Below are 15,594 nucleotides of genomic sequence, written 5' to 3'. Positions count from 1 at the left end.
CCTAGAAACGCAAGGCGGTGTGGTCGTGAGGCCGCGGCCGGGTGCGTGTAGCTGCTGCTGTGAAAGGGCCCGTGTGCGGGAAAGGGCGTGGAGCGCGACTGCTGTAGGGTCAGTGGGAGGGAGATCGCGAAGCGAGCACGGCCCGCTGAGCTATGCTCGTAGCGCCTGTGCTTCCCGCTTGCTTTTCTTGGGTGGTCACGGATGGTCGCCTGCCCCAGGTCGCCCTGCCCCAGCCACCCACCCCCACCCCCGCAAGCCACCACTGTCCTGATTTCCTAATGCTCATCTGGTCCCTTTTCTCTGAGTGATAACACCCGCGTGTTTGCTCCTACACGACGGTTTCGCTTTACCTGTTTGGAGTATCGTTGGTCTTTGGGAAAAGGACTCCCTGAGACCCTTCCTCAGCTCTCGCACACGTCCTGAGCTCTCTACTGTGTCTGCTGAGATGCTCGTGTGGTTTGGTGTCTTATTCTATTGATTTGCTGTATTACAGTGATTGATTTACGTAGGTGAAATCAACCTTGTGCTCCTGGGATAAATCCCACGTGCTCTTGGTGTATCATCCTTTTCCTATCTTGCTGGATTTGGTTCGCCTGTGTCTTGTTGGAGACTTTCATGTGTTTTCTTGTGATGTCTTTCTTCGTTCTTTTATTGGACGTCACGACTCTGTGAACCGGATTCTTCAGTCAGTCCTAGAAAATTCTCAGCTCTTTTCTTGTCAGATGTTGCCTTTGTGCCATTCTTACACCTCTCTTCCTGGAGCTGTCTTTAAACCCGTCGGACCTTCTCACTCTGTCTCTTAGCCCCTTTCATATGTTTTCTCTTTCTTGTCTCTTTGCACCACTTCCTGGGTAATTTTTTCTGACTGGTCTTTGAGTTCATCACTTCTCCTTTCTGATATGTTTCGTATGTCTGATACATTACATGGAAGCGATAGTTTCTGTTACTGAATTTTTCATTTCTACAACTTGAAGTTTGTTCTTTTTGAAATCTGGCGTCACTGTTTATAATTTACTGTTCTCTCCACATATTTCAAGGTGTGTTTTACTTTTTTACACAGGGCAGGTGTGGTTGTATATTTTGTGTATGATAATCTCAACACCTGGGCTCCTTTTCTTAGAAGGACACTTGTCATTGAAATAGAGTACACAGACAGAAAAGTGCACAGATTGTAAGTATGCAGCTCAGTGAATCTTCAAAAAGTGAGTGGACTGTGCAGCAGGCACCCAGGTCAGGAGACGGGGCGCTCCTGGGACTCGAGCAGGGCTCCCTCCTGGTCCCTCCTGACCGTGAGGCACTGACCCAACTGTCTTGACTCCTAACACCAAAGTTGGGTTTTTCCTCTTTTTGTATTTCCTACAAATGGAATCCTGTAATATCTACCTTCTTGTGCTTGGCCTTATTATCACCTTTGAGAGATTCCCTGATTTTGTTGGTTATGGAAGAGTTCATGATCATTGCTGTATGCTATTGTGCATTCACATGAAAACACTCCAACTTGTGTCCCCATTCAGTTTTTGACGGACACTTGGGTGGGTTCCAGTTGGGGCTCAGTAGGAATCACGCTGCCGTGAACGTACTTGGGACTGTCTTGTGGTGACGCGTGCATTTCTGTCAAGCGCACAACTGGGGGTACAGTCGATGGGCCAGTGAGTGTGCGTATGTGCTCGTGTAGGAGATACTGCTAACCGTTTCTCCTCTAAGTGCGTGTGCCTGTTGACACGCCCACCACCAGTGTGTAAGAGTTGTGACTTCCGTTTTCGCTCTCACACTTGGTGCTGCCTGTCTTTTCACTATGGCCCCTCTCACGGTTGTGTAGCAGTTATTTGTGGTTTTAGTTTGCGTATCTGATGATGAGTGAAGCGAATCACGTTCTCGTATGTTTAAACACCGTTTCGGATGTTCTTTGCGGCATCTGTTCGAAGCTCTCGCGTGCTTCTCTGCTGGGTCGTCTGTCCCGTTCCTAGTGATTTTGGGACGGGCCCTTTTCCTGAGGGCTGTACCACAAATATCCCCTCCTACGCTGCAATTGGCCTTCACACGTTTTGAAGAGAAGTTCTTAATACGATGACTGGGCCAGTCAGCGAAGCAGAAACCACACCAGTTGGTGACGGGAACTCAGGCTGCGCCGTCCTGTGATGTCACCTCCAGTTCCCATCGGGCCCCAGTAACGGGTCAGGAGATGTTTCTAAAGGAAAGCGGAAGGTGTGCTCCAAACCGCTGAGGCTGGCCCCGGGCCCGTTGGCGCAGTCCGGGGGTATCGGCTCCCCGGGGCCAGAGCAGCGTGCCCGCAGCCCAGACTTGCTGCCCGTCTTACTCTTGCTCTGGGTGCCACTCAAATTTGGCACCCGTGGGCTCAGTAGTGCGCTGAGGGTCACCGGGGTAGCGGTTCAGGGAAAGAGGCCCCCACGTGGAGCTTGTAGGTTCCTAGAGCCGGGGAAAGCCAGTCCCTTCAGACACAGCAGGACAGGCCGCTCCTCTTGGCAAGTAAGGCTCAGCTTGGATCAGGGGTTCAAGTGGCACAGCTTTGTCGGAGCCCATCCTGATGGCACTGTTCCAGGGTTTAGGGTCCTGCTCTTTCCCCATCAGGGCAAGTTTTTCCCAAACTTTCACCTGGGGAACTTGCTGAGGCTGTGAATTCAGTTTTCACTGTTATTCAGCAAGCCACACAGTTAAATTTTAGACCTGATTTTTAGGTTGACCCCGTGTATGCAAGAGTCAAATTATTTTAGGGTCCCTCTAGACACTTCCTTGTTCTCTGACCAGTGCAAGTATCACGCTTGAAGAGTTGCACTTGTCAGTGTCTGTAACCTCTGCAGTGCACCCAGAAGCATCTGTGGGTGGTCTTCCCTTTGTGAGCGGCGCCTTCCCCCCATGTAAGAAATCTCTGTGTGCCCGAGGCCGTGAAGATCTGTTCCTGTGCTTTCTTTTAAATTCTTCATTGTTCTATCTCCACGGCTAGATCTATAGTCCATCTGGAGTTAATTTTTGTGAATGGTGTGAGGTAGGGGTCATGATTTTTTTTTTTTTTTTTCCATATGGAGATGCATTTGACCCGGTATCATTTACTGAGAAGACCATCCTTTCTGCGTATGTGAGATTCTGTTCCAGGACTCTCGTTTCTGTTCCAATGGTCTACTGTCCTTATAGCACCACCACATTCTCTCAGTTACTGTAGCTTAGAATAGGCTGTTATCTGATAGTTCGAGTCTTCCCGCATCACAATTGATCTTCAAGGTTACCTTATACCCTTTGCATTGCCGTATACACTTATTAATTTGTACACACACATCTGCTGAGACCCTTCCAATGTGGGATCGCATTGAGTTTATACATCAGTTTAGAGAGGACGGATACCTTTACAGTCCATCAACTTGGTGTATCCTTCTATTCATTAGGTCTTTAATTTCTGTCCATGGCGTTTTGTAGTTATCAGTGTTGGGGTCCTGCACATCTTGGGTAGACTTGTTCCTTCGTTGTTTCGTGTTTTTTGACACGATTATAAATGGCACCATTACTTTGACATACCCTTTTCTCACTGTTTCTCCCACACGAAAATGGTGAACGTGCACACTCACCATGTCTAGTCACCTTGCTAAATTCACTTGTTAGTTCTGATTGCTTGTCCATAGAGTGTTTTGCAGTGTCTTTTATTTATTTAATGTTTATTTAGTTTTGAGAGAGAGAGAGAGCGACCCACACAGAGTACGAGTTGGGAAGGGGCAGAGAGAGAGGGAGACACAGAATCTGAAGCAGGCTCCGGGCTCTGAGCTGATAGCACAGAGCCCAATGCAGGGCTTGAACTCACGAACCGCGAGATCATGACCTGAGCCAAAGTCGGACACTTAACCGACTGAGCCATCCAGGTGCCCCTCTTTTGAGATCTCTATAAACACAGTCAAATTGTGTGCAAAATAATTATAATCTTATTTCTTTCTTTTCAATTCTTGGACTTTCATTTGTTTTTCTTGCCTTAATTGTACTGGCCAGGACCTCCAGTCCAACGTTGAATGGAGGTGGTCATAGCAAGCATCCCCGTCTTATTCCCAAGGGGGTGGTGCTCCATGTACATTTGGTTTAGAATTTTCTTTGCCAGTAGTCAGACTGGTCCTGTAAAGCTAGGCTAACATATTCCCATCCACCCGCAGTCCCTTTATAGGGTTTGATGAAGTGGAATTAAATGCAAAATGCCCAGAGTAAGGCTGGCCAGGCAGTAGACAGGTGCTCACCAAATTATCTGTAAGTAGTTCTTTTTTGTGCATTTCGAATACAAAAAACTTCACGTTAACTTCAAGGATTGCTTGGTAACTCAGAGCGCTCCATTCTGTGTCTTTGCTAAAGTAGAAAAGGGTGTTGCAGTTAAAACGGACTTGCTCGAGGCAGGTGTCCCTCTGCATTTTGCAGCAGCTACTGGAGAGTGTATTCAGCAGTGTATGCTCAACTTACTAGAGATCACTTAAAAGTAGTCAAATTCCCCCAATTCTAATAAAATTCCCTTACGCAGGACCATTCCGTTGCCCCATCAGTCTTTAGTCATCGATCAAAACCACATCTGAGAGACCACCAGCCCTGCGCACGCGTGGTGGGTGTAGGCAACACAGATTTTCCAAGTTGTACGTATTGTTTCAAACTCTGAGTCCCGGAGGGAAGAGCAAACAGGATTCCGAGGTAAAAAGCTACAGGTTAAATTTATTGTCCTAAACTTAGTGACGTTCAGGAAAGAGCTGTGTTTTTCTTTCCAGTGCTGTCCTGGAGCCAGCATCCAGCCCGTGGCCGGAGCTCCGGTGACAGCTACCAACTGTTTTCAAAATTAATTTTGCCACCCCTGGTATGCACAGAGTCCTGTCCTCTCCACCGGCAGAGGGGACGTCTGCACCAACCCGACGTGGAGGGAAGAGGGGCTGCATTTAAAAGAGTTTGCGGCCCAGGGTGTACCCCACGCCGCTTCCTCCCCTGCCCAGATGGCTGCCTCACCCAGGAACGTCTGATCCAGGGGATGAGGAAACCACGGATTCCTGTCCTGCAGAGCCACCTGCTTGTGGGTTTAGTTCTGGGCAGGTGAGGGAGCTAGCTGGGGCCAGCGGCCAGGAAAGGGACGCGCGGAGCTCCTTTCTGTCACCGCGTCCATTGTGGCCGATCTCTACCTTCTCTCACTGTCCCTATCACGGCCACACCTCCTGCAGGTTAGGAGCCCCTTCCCAGTTCCCGGGTCAGAGCGAAGGGTTCAGGAGACGCACAGTGGACTCTGTGTGTCCCATCAGGGCCCGCGATTGACTTGTGATTCCTGTCGTTTCAGAATGTCCTCGCGTTGATTTGTCCTCTTAAAATGAGGAAAGTAGTCGCTTGGCTTCTGAGTCTGGTGCCTGTGTGCATTAACGAGTGTTGGGAGGCACCATGGTTCCCGCGTGTGTCCTGGGGAGGGGGGCGGGGCAAGGTGGTCCCGCGTGTGTCCGGCAGAGGTGCAGGAGGCCTCCGCAGGCGGGCTACCCGGACCCCTGCTTCCACTTCTCTTGGGCCGTGTTTCTGCTTTTTCACCAGAGCAGCTATGTAAGGGTGGAACGGGGAGCCCCATATCTGCCACCTTTCTGGGAGCTAACAAACACTTACCTAGAGAAAAGAATTAGAAATCCGAAACTCAAGTTAAATGGGTAGGTACTCAAGTAAGTTTAGCAAGCGCTCGGCGCATTTCTGCACCAGGGGCTTTGTCTGGGGACGGTGGAGGGGGAGTGCCTTCCCAGCAGTGGTCCAGAACCTTCTGGGCTCTTTTACAAAGTACAGACTCCTGGGTGTCCCTCAGACCTCTGGAATCAGGCCAGAACCTCTGGCCCCACTGAGCTCAGTTGCACCGTAGCAGGAACACGTGTGGATCGGCACGCCCGGCCCATCGCGGGGGGAGTGTGGTGGCAGACGGGGTCTATTCTGGCCCGCCAGCCTTGGAGGGCATCTCCTTCACCCGTGGGCACGGCCTGGCACTCTTGTGGGATGAATAGCTTCCACCTAGAGTACCGTGCTGTGACGGGCATGGACCCCATTGCCCGTCTGTTTCATTAGATCTCCTCTGCTGAGTGAAATCCCCGCCTGGGGGTGGCGGGGCTGCTGGGATGGCCTTGCTGGTGGCAGAGACCCCAGCCATCCCCCACCCCCACCCCCCATCAGGCTGCAGACCCGGCCGGCCTCTGCACCACAGGCTCCTTCCTCTCTGCTTCTCGGCCACATCACACCTGGCCCGGGCCCGAGCACCCTGCAAACGCCCACGCTGTGCAGGCCAGATCCACGCCACGCGTGTCTTTGAAGGTTTCTGGGGTACGTTTGCAAGGACTCTGCCCAGCTGTGTGCCACCTGTCACCCTCCACCCAGAAGTGAGGGCCTTCTTTCCAAGTTGGGCAGATCTGTCCTGGTTTTGCATAGTGCTCAGATGCCTGGATCTGATGATGGCAAAGCTGAACTAAAATCAGCTGGCAGCAGGGGAAGGTGACTGTCCCTGTGAGCACTCTGGGAGCCACAGGCCTCCTCGGAGCCTCTCGCTGGGGACGGTGCTGGTCTTCACCTCTAGTGGCCTTGTGAGGATGGGGCCAAGCCCGGAACTGCACCTAGGGCCACAAGGGGGCCGTGGTCATGTGCCTGGTGGTGGTGGGAGGGGGTGCCTGCAAGGTGTTTATGATTCTAAAAGTATAAAGAATGATGTAACTGACGCCCAGAATTGACGTACAATTTATTCATGTTGACTTGGAGTTTTCTTATATAAAAGACACGGCATATATACAAAGTTATATATAAAAATACACTCCGAGCCATTATGTTCTTTGTATTATATATATCCCCAGGCTCATTCTGTCCCCACCTATGACAGCCATTTCTCGAATTGACTGTGGGTCTTTTCTTTAAAAAAATTGTTTTTAAATGTTTATTTTTGAGAGAGAGAGACACAGCAGGAGTCGGGAAGGGGCAGAGAGAGAGGGAGGCACAGAATCCGAAGTAGGTTCCAGGCTCTGAGCTGTCAGCACAGAGCCCGACGCAGGGCTTGAACTCCGAAATCGTGAGATCGTGGCCTGAGCCGAAGTCAGATGCTTAAGTGACTGAGCCACCCAGGCGCCCCCACCCCCCATTTTTTTCTAAAGTTTATTTTGAGACAGAGCAAGCGGGAGCGGAGAGAGGAAGACGGAGAATCCCAAGCAGGCTCTAGTCTGTTATCGTAGAGCTGGTTGTGGGGCTCAATCTCATGAACTGAGACATCGTGACCCAAACCCAAGTCGGATGCTCAATGGACCTACCTGCCCAGGTGTCCCTTCAATGATGTTTTATGTGCTTTTTAAGTGTGTAAAGAAATGGCCTCGTACCTTAAGTGTTAAACTGGTTTTCCACCCTCCTCGGGTGCATACTTGGCTCCCGCTTTTCCCCCGTGGCACCTTCATCCTGTGAACACATAGCTCCCACGGAGGTCGTGTGGCCTGTCCAGTGGCCGTCCTTGCACAGATGTCCATGCACGTGCGAGGGTTCTCCTGGTCGTGCCGTGAGCACGGCGTGTGTGGGGTCGTGTCGGGGTCGCGTCCGCGCAGGTGCGAGGGTCCTCCCGGCCATGGGCGCTTCACCCCTGACAGACTCCGAGCCGGCGTTCCTCAGCCCCCACCCTTCAACACTCCTGTGGCCGCCCCCGGACCCAGTGAGGAGACCCGGAGGCCAGACCACGCTGCAGTATTTGAAACTGCCCAGGAGGGTCTGTGTGCAGGCGGACAGTGGAGGGGGAGTGCCTTGGCAGCAGTGGTCCAGAACCTTGTGGGCGCTTTTACAGAGTACAGACTCCTGGGTGTCCCTCAGACCTCTGGAATCGGGCCAGAACCTCTGGCCCCACTGAGCTCAGTTGCACCGTAGCAGGAAGCGCTCCCTTCTGCAGCGAGGCCAGGGAAGCCGGCCCTGGGCCCTGGGCTGTCGACCCTAACCCTGGATGGAGGAAGAGCTTGGCGGCTGCATCATTTTGGATTGGTTTTTAAACGTTTCTTCTTCCTAGTTGTGCGGTTGTGCGAGTGCTGCCACAAGCCCTGGGGTCTGTGGTGCTAAGAGGAGCAGGGGGGCAGGGCAGGTGGGGGGAGGAGCTGGCTTCCACCGGTGCCCACCAGCCCCCCCCCCCCCCCCCCCCCCCCCCCCCCCCCGCCCCTGTGCTCCCTGCCCCTCCTGGCCCCCAGGTCCTTCTGCCCCTCCCACCCCCCTGCCTCCCCCCCTTCCTCCCCCCCTGCCTCCCTCCCCCTCTGCCCTCCCTGTCTCCTCCGGCCTGCTCTCCCCATCCCCGCCTGCCCCTGACCCGCTGCTCCCCCGCTCCCCCGCCCCACCTCCCCCTCTGCCCGACCGCTCTTGCCTGCCAGTCGCTGGCTCTGCAGCAGGCACGGAGGAGCAGCGGGCGCCGGGCGGACGGCCTCGCACTGCGGCTCCGGCTGCACCGCCGGCCTGGCCTCCCGCAGACCCGGCCTCTTGCGGGTGCAGAGAAGCAGGCTTCGTCCTGGAAGGGCCGCTCTCGGGTAAGGCGGCACCCTCGCTCCGGCCGGCCTGCCTCACTTCCTCAGGCTCCGCCTGGTGTGCCTGGAACGTTGTAGGAAGGCAGGCTCCAAGTGGGGGCGGGTGGGCTGTGGTGGGGGGGGGGGGGGGAGTCGGGAGAGGGCTCAGAAAGAAAGCGCCGGGGTCAGCTCTGCTCACTGGCCTCCTGGGCTCCAGTTGGCTTCTTAGCTTTCCAGCAGCGTTCGTTGCGAGTGCCTCCTGTGTGTAGAAGAGTCTTTGGTGGCGGAGGGGGCGCAGGTGCACGAGTGAGTGTGTGGGCACGTGCGTGTGTTTGCACGCATGTTTGTGTGCATGTGTGTGCTTTCGGACCTGGCCGTGTCAGGGGCGGGGGTAGCCTCGGAAAGGAGCAGCCGTGCTGCTCTACACAGAGACCAGCCAGCTCAGGGGACTGGGGGGTCGAGGGCACACAGACTGCTTCCTCCTTGTAAACCGGGGGGGGGGGGAAGGAGGTTGTGAATATTTCTTGTCTCAACTAATCACAGCACACACTCCGGTGCACATGCACCGTCCCCTCGCGCACACGTAGGCAGCCCCCGCGCACGCAACCCCCCCCCAGCGCCTTCCCCCACTCCGCACACACGCACGTGCCCTCCCCCCCCCCGCACACACGCACGCGCCCTCCCTGCGCACACACACACACACACACGCACTCACCCTCCCCCCACACACGCCCTCACCCTCCCCCCACACACGCCCTCCCCCCACCGCATACACCAGCACGTGCCCTCCCCCCCACACACGCATGCACCTTCCCCCCTGCATGTGCCCTCTCCCTACAGCACGCACGCGCTCTCCGTCCCCCCCGCACACGCACGCGCCCTCCCCCCCGCACACACGCGCCCTCCCCCCACGCACGCGCCCTCCCCCACGCATGCACAAGCTCTCCTTTCCCTGCACACACGCACGCGCCCTCCGTCCCCCGCACACGCGCCCTCCGTCCCCCGCACACGCGCCCTCCCCCCCGCACACGCGCCCTCCCCCTGCACACACACGCAGGAGCCCTCCCCCCCAACGCCCTCCCCCCACGCACGCACCCTCCCCCCACGCACAGCGCCCTCCCCCCCCCCCCCCCGCACACACGCACGCGCCCTCCCTGCACACACACACACACACACACATGCACTCACCCTCCCCCCCACACGCGCCCTCCCCCCACTGCACACACCAGCACGTGCCCTCCCCCCCACACGCATGCGCCTTCCCCCCTGCATGCGCCCTCTCCCTACAGCACGCACGCGCTGTCTGTCCCCCCCCCCCCCGCACGCACGCCCTTCCCCCCGCACACGCACGTGCCCTCCCCCCCACGCACGCGCCCTCCCACTACCGCACAAGCTCTCCTTTCCCTGCACACACGCACGCGCCCTCCGTCCTCCGCACGCGCCCTCCCCCCCCGCACACACGCACGTGCCCTCCCCCCCCCGCATACACGCCCTCCCCCCCCCCACACGCCCTCCCCCCCGCACACAGCCCTCCCTCCCCCCCCCCCCCGCACACAGCCCTCCCCCCACACACACACGCCCTCCCCCCACACACACACGCCCTCCCCCCCACACACTCCCCTCCCGCACACGCGCCCTCCTCTCCTGCACATGCACGCGCCTTCTGCCCCGCACGCGTCCCCCCCCCCCCCCCCGCACACACGCCCACGCACCCTACCCCCTGCACACACGCCCTCCCTCCCGCACGTGCCCTCCCCCCACACACCCGCACACGCCCTCCCTCCCGCACGTGCCCTCCCCCCCCACACCCGCACGCGCCCTCCCCCCCCCCCCCGCACACATACACACACACACACACAGAGGCATCCCCCCATACATACACACCCGCAGGAGCCTGGCCGTACACACACACACACACACACACACACACACACACACACACACGGGTGACCTGGCAGGGCTTTAGGGACAAGCCCCTAGGTGGCCCAGGGGAAGTGAAGGTGGCAGTGGGTTTGGCGTCCTGAGGGGAGGGCTGCCGGGTGGCTGGTCCAGGTGGGTCACTGGGTTCCCATGGGCATCTCTGGACTTGGACGGCCGGCCTGTCTTCTCTCGGGGAGCCTCGGAGGTGCCCCGGCCCCACGAGTCTCGCGGTCTCCTCTATAGCAGTTGACAAAACAGCGACTGACCAGCGTTAGAAGGGGACCCAGGACGTCTGATTGCAGAAGGGCCCGGAGGCTCTGTTTACCTAACCGTGTTGCTTCCGTTTCAGGGATAAACGCCCAAGCCCGGAGGCTGCAGCGGAGCCGCGCCAAGGGGACCCCGGCCCTGGCTCCGGGCGCCGCCCAGAGCCCCCCCACATCCCGGCTGCGCCGCACCGTCAGCGAGACCAGCCTGAGCTCGGCCACCGCCCAGGGCGCCGAGGACCGTGGCCCGGACGCCATGCGCTACTCCCTGTACGAGTCGCCCCACCTGCTGCTTCTGCAGGGCTACAGCCAGCAGCATGTGAGCCGCCCCCCGCAGCCCCGCCGCCCTGAGCTGACCGAGCGCCCGCCGGGCGTCGTCGCGGCGGACGGCCTCCTCGCCGTTAGCCGCGTCGGCTGGGAGCTCCTGCGGCTCCGGGCGCTCGGGTGCTGAGGAGGCTGGAGAAACGGGGTGGCGGGGACCACCACGCAGGGCCGTCCTGGATTCTGGGGGAAGTGGAGGCTTCCTCTGTGCTGTGTTTCCAGGCATTCTATGTCTGGGCTCCAGGAGGAAGCAGCGGGGGAGAGGGCTCACCCGGTGCCGGGCCTCTCGGTGCTGCTTGTCTGCCCCTTCCGTGTGTGTTTCGGGCCGTGCCCTGCCGTGCCTTTGGGGTCCCCGACACGGGTCTGCCCACTTGTCCAGACGACGGTGGCTGCTTGGCCAACAGCTGTTGTGGCGTACAGCCTCGACTGTACCGCGAGCTTTCCCCGAGGAGGCAGGGAGATGAGCCACCTGTCCCCGGCCCGCATGTCCCACCACTTCTGTGGGAGCCCTGGCCGGAGGGGTGTGGCCCTCCGAGGTTCCTCGTCCCCGCTCCGCACCGCACCGTAGGCTCTCCCTTCCTGCTCTCTGGCTCATGCCGATTTGCCCGGCTCCGTCCCGGTGCCCGCCGTGCAGCGGTGGGGCTGGCGGCGCTCAGGTCTTAGCGACCCCAAACCGGGCCTCGCGCTGTGCCAGCAATAGGAATTGACGAGAGGCCAGACGAGGGTTCCGGGGGAGGCTTTCCCGGGGCGTGTGCTCCAGCACGAGGGCGGCAGCTCAGAGGAAGGAGTCCTCTGCTGACGCTGCACCTAGAGGTCGGGGAAGAGTTTCCTCGAGAAACAGGTGGGGAGAGAGGGTGGCCGTGAAGCTTTAGAGGCGAGGGTTTTCTTGGCACCCGTGTACTTCGCGGTCGTGCCTTTGTGCACGCTGTATGTTAAGTCTCCGTCCCGCCTGTGATTTTCAGCTTGTGAACGAGGGGAAGGTAAGTTGGGGGCACGCCTGGTGGGCCCCGCGCACACGCAGGCCAGCGTCGGGGGCCCATCGTGGCACACACCAGCACGGGCCGGATGTCGTGAGCGCCTTGGGGCGCCGGCCCCTCCTTGAGGTTGGTGTCCTCCGTTCTGCACTCCTGTAAGGCACGTTGCTGTAGGAGACACGGACTCCTACGTTTTCTCTTGGGGAGTTTTTCTTACGGTAGCGTCGCATCAGGTTCCGGGAGAGGCTACAGTCCTGTCCCTGTTCTGTCTCGTGAGAAGTCGTGGGCCTTCGCGAAGCCGGGGCCGCAGAGGAGGGTGCTGGCGCACAGCTCGGCACAGGTCACGCCGGGGCCCGGCGGCACGTGGCTGTGCCTCTAAGCCAGTGTCCGTGCCCAGCTCGGCCCCGTCGGGCCTCTGGCGTCTCGCAGCTGGAGTCCTCCCGGGGTGTCCGGTGTGCCCTGGAGGCTGCCCCGGGAAGCCCTCCTCCCGCGGGGACCGTGGGTGCCCAGTGGGGGGCGGGCGGGTGGCAGGCAGCAGGTTAGGAAGGGCTCCGGGGCAGGGGGGCCCAGGATGGCGAGCTGGCCACCTGGAGCCGGGCCACCTTTTCGTTTCTTCCCCCTAGGGGTTTGCCCGAGGTGGTGTCCCGCCCTTGAAGTCTTGCGTTTGCGTTTCAGGACAGCCTGGTGTACCTGCTCAACCGGGAGCAGCACACGGTGGGCCAGAGGACCCCCTCCAGCAAGCCCAGCGTCAGCCTCTCGGCCCCGGACATCCTGCCCTTGCACTGCACCATCCGCAGGCACCGGCCTCCGGGCCCAGAGAGGCCAGGGAACAGGCTGGTCCTGGAGCCCGTCCCCGGGGCGCCCGTGTCCGTCAACTTCTCGGAGGTGGGGGGCCGGGCCGTGGTGCTGCGCCACGGGGACCTGCTCTCCCTCGGCCTCTACTACCTGCTGCTGTTCAAGGACCCGGCGCAAGCCCAGCCCCTGCCCGCCCAGGCCCTGGCCCGGCTGCGGGCTGGGCCGCGAAGCTGCAGGATGTGCGGGGCCGCGCTCCGGGCCCGGGGCACCCCCCGCTCCGGCTCCACGCGCGCCGCCTTCCCCCGGCCGAGGCCGCTGCACCTGGAGTTCGAGCCCGAGGTGGAGGACGCGCTGCTGCAGAGGATCATGACGCTGGTCGAGCCTGGCGGGGACGGCCACAAGCTGGCCCCCGCCTTCCTCCTCTGCCTCTGCGTCCAGCACTCGGCTACCCGCCTGGAGCCCGGCTCATTTGGGCCGCTCCTGCTCAAGATGGCCAAGGCAATCCGAGAGACGGTCTGGGTCAGTCACGGGGCTGCCTTTTGCTGTGGTCGGGGGGCCCGTTGGCTGGGGGCGGAGCTGGGTGTGGGCTGTGGGTGCCTGGGGGATGTCACGAGTCCCTCCTCTGACCGAAGGCCAGCTTTACTGCCTGTCCACACCTAGGGAGCCCGGAGCATCCCACTGTGGCATTTTGTCCTTGGGGCAGGCGGCGGGGGGGGGGGGGGGGGGGAGGCGGGGGCTGGCCACAGCATCGTGCCCTCTGGTCCCACGTCCGTCCCCCAGGCCCAGCCCAGCCGTGACGTGCCCCTGAGCCCTGGATGCCCATTAGGCCTGAGTGACCTGTGCTGTTTGCCTGGGGCAGTTCGGACCTCGGCCAGCCCTCGGCTATGGAGCCCTTGTCAGCTCGGGGCTGGGGGCCCGGGGCGGGTCGACTCTTGGACACCGAAAAGCTTGACTCCCTTAGGGTCTCGAGACCACCCACCTTTGGGCAGAGGTGTGGGGCCAGCCTGTGCCCCGTCAGAGGCTGGTTCACATTCCTGGGCTCTGCCCGCCGCCTGCCAGTGGCTCCCCTGCCCTCACGGAGGCGGCTCCGGGTACTGCCAGGCATCCCTGCAGGGCCAGGGCAAGCGCTGCTGCGGGTGGCCTGGGTCCAGAACTCAGGGCCCCTCACCTCTTCCTGCCCCTCCAGGACCCAAAGCCTGACCGGTAGTTACACACGGTCTCCCAAAGAGACGCCCGTATATCTTGGCCCAGCTCACTCTGGCTCTGCAGAAACTGGATGGATATTTCAGATTAAAATGCACGTTTAAAATAATTGAAACCTTTTAAAAGCAAAAGCCAACATGGGTTGTCACCTCCCAAGGTTTGTACAAGTAATCCTCGTGCATTGTGGCTATCCGAGGCCACCTCTGACGGTTCCCACGTGGATTGATGTTGGTATGGCCCTGGTGTGGTCGCTTCCCTCCGTGCGGCCAAGTGCACGGTCAAGTGCGGTCCGTGCGGGCCAGGTGAAGTCCATGAGGTACATCAGCCTGAGCACACTAGGGCCTGTGGTGACCGGGGCCTGAGGCTCAGGGGTTGTGAGTTTCTACACAGTTCGCTGTCCTGTCCTAAGCCTGCTCTGGGCCAGACGCTAGTAAGTCAGACGCTACGACGCGGGAGCCGTACCCCACGCCCCGCTGAGGAAACCGAGGCCAGGAGGGTGTGACTTGGCTTGTGATGGAGCATAGAGGCGGCCGGGGAGCCGTCTGCCAGCCTGAGCCCGAGTGCCGCCCGTGGCTGTCGGAGGTGCTCCTGGGATTAGCCTTGTCCCCCGCCGTACGGGCGTGGAAGCCGAGGCTCGTGGAGGTGAACTACCTTATCCAGGGTCGGGGGCTCACGAGGGAGTCAGAATCCGGGCTACACCCTGCCTGCTTCCCCCGTCTGTCCACACACCTCAGCCCTGGTCTGGCGAGAGCCCCGTACGTTTTCGTCGTTCATTTGTCTGTCGGCAGCAAGAGCCGTCTGTCTTCCGCCACTAGAGGTGGGCGAGCACGTCTTAGAACGAGTGGATCTCTGCTCTGTCAGATGACCGCTTGCTACTAAAGCAAGAATAACTTCTCAGTTAAAAGTGACGGAGGATGTTGGCTAACCCGTGTCCCCGTCGGGACGTTTAAATGCGTCTGTGAACACTCCATACAGCCATCCACCTGTTGCCGTGGCCGACGTCGAAAAGCGCATGTGTTAAGCTGGACGGTACGAGTGCGCATAGAATCTTCATTCTGGCGTCTGTAAGATGCCTGAGCTGCTTTACTGATTCTGAAAGGGCCGCTTGTTAAGTCAGCTAGATGGTTGTAAATGATCTCTGTTATAGGAAGCACGCAGGTCATATTCGGCAATGGAACGAAGAGAGGTCACATCACATGGAAAACTGGCCTTTCCGGCGCAGCTTCGAGTAAACAGTCCGCACAGTAGTGCCGTGTTTTTACGCGGACGGCGTGCTGGGCGTTTAGTGGCGTCCTCGCTGAGCACGTCCTGTGCTGTCCTGTCTTTTCTCATGCTTGATTTTTTTGTCTCTGATTGTAGGAGAAAACCAAAGAACTGGCGGAGAAGCAGGCGCACCTGTAAGTATGGCCCAGCCGTTGCACCTGTCCCTTAGGGAGCTAGTTCCCCAGCAGACTTGCACCTCCCTGTGGAGCCTGGGGGGGCCGCTGACGTCTCCGGGGTCAGCTGTGTGCTGCCGTCCGACTGTCCTTCTGCCTCAGAGTGGCTGTTGCCATTTCTGCGCTCACCACCCCAGGAAGCACTGTATTCGGGGAGTTTCTCCAGAGCACCTGTAAGACCGAGGGGGCGAGGTCC

General features: G+C 59.2%; 1 protein-coding gene across 3 annotated transcripts in view; it reads left to right on the top strand.

Annotated features, from left to right (window-relative positions):
* The window catches only part of RADIL (Rap associating with DIL domain), a 67,016-nt gene that overhangs the window by 32,744 nt on the left and 18,678 nt on the right, over nucleotides 1-15,594 (top strand). For all 3 annotated transcript variants that reach the window (XM_042921076.1, XM_042921075.1, XM_042921077.1), the window contains exons 3-5: nucleotides 10,756-10,988; nucleotides 12,640-13,278; nucleotides 15,322-15,359. In XM_042921076.1, coding sequence (XP_042777010.1) covers nucleotides 10,756-10,988; nucleotides 12,640-13,278; nucleotides 15,322-15,359 — 910 coding nt within the window. The remainder of the gene's footprint in view (nucleotides 1-10,755; nucleotides 10,989-12,639; nucleotides 13,279-15,321; nucleotides 15,360-15,594) is intronic.

Source organism: Panthera leo, chromosome E3, assembly GCF_018350215.1.
Source record: "Panthera leo isolate Ple1 chromosome E3, P.leo_Ple1_pat1.1, whole genome shotgun sequence".
NCBI lineage: Eukaryota > Metazoa > Chordata > Mammalia > Carnivora > Felidae > Panthera > Panthera leo.
The sequence above is the reverse complement of the archived record's forward strand: the minus strand, read 5'-3'. Positions and strand labels throughout refer to the sequence as shown.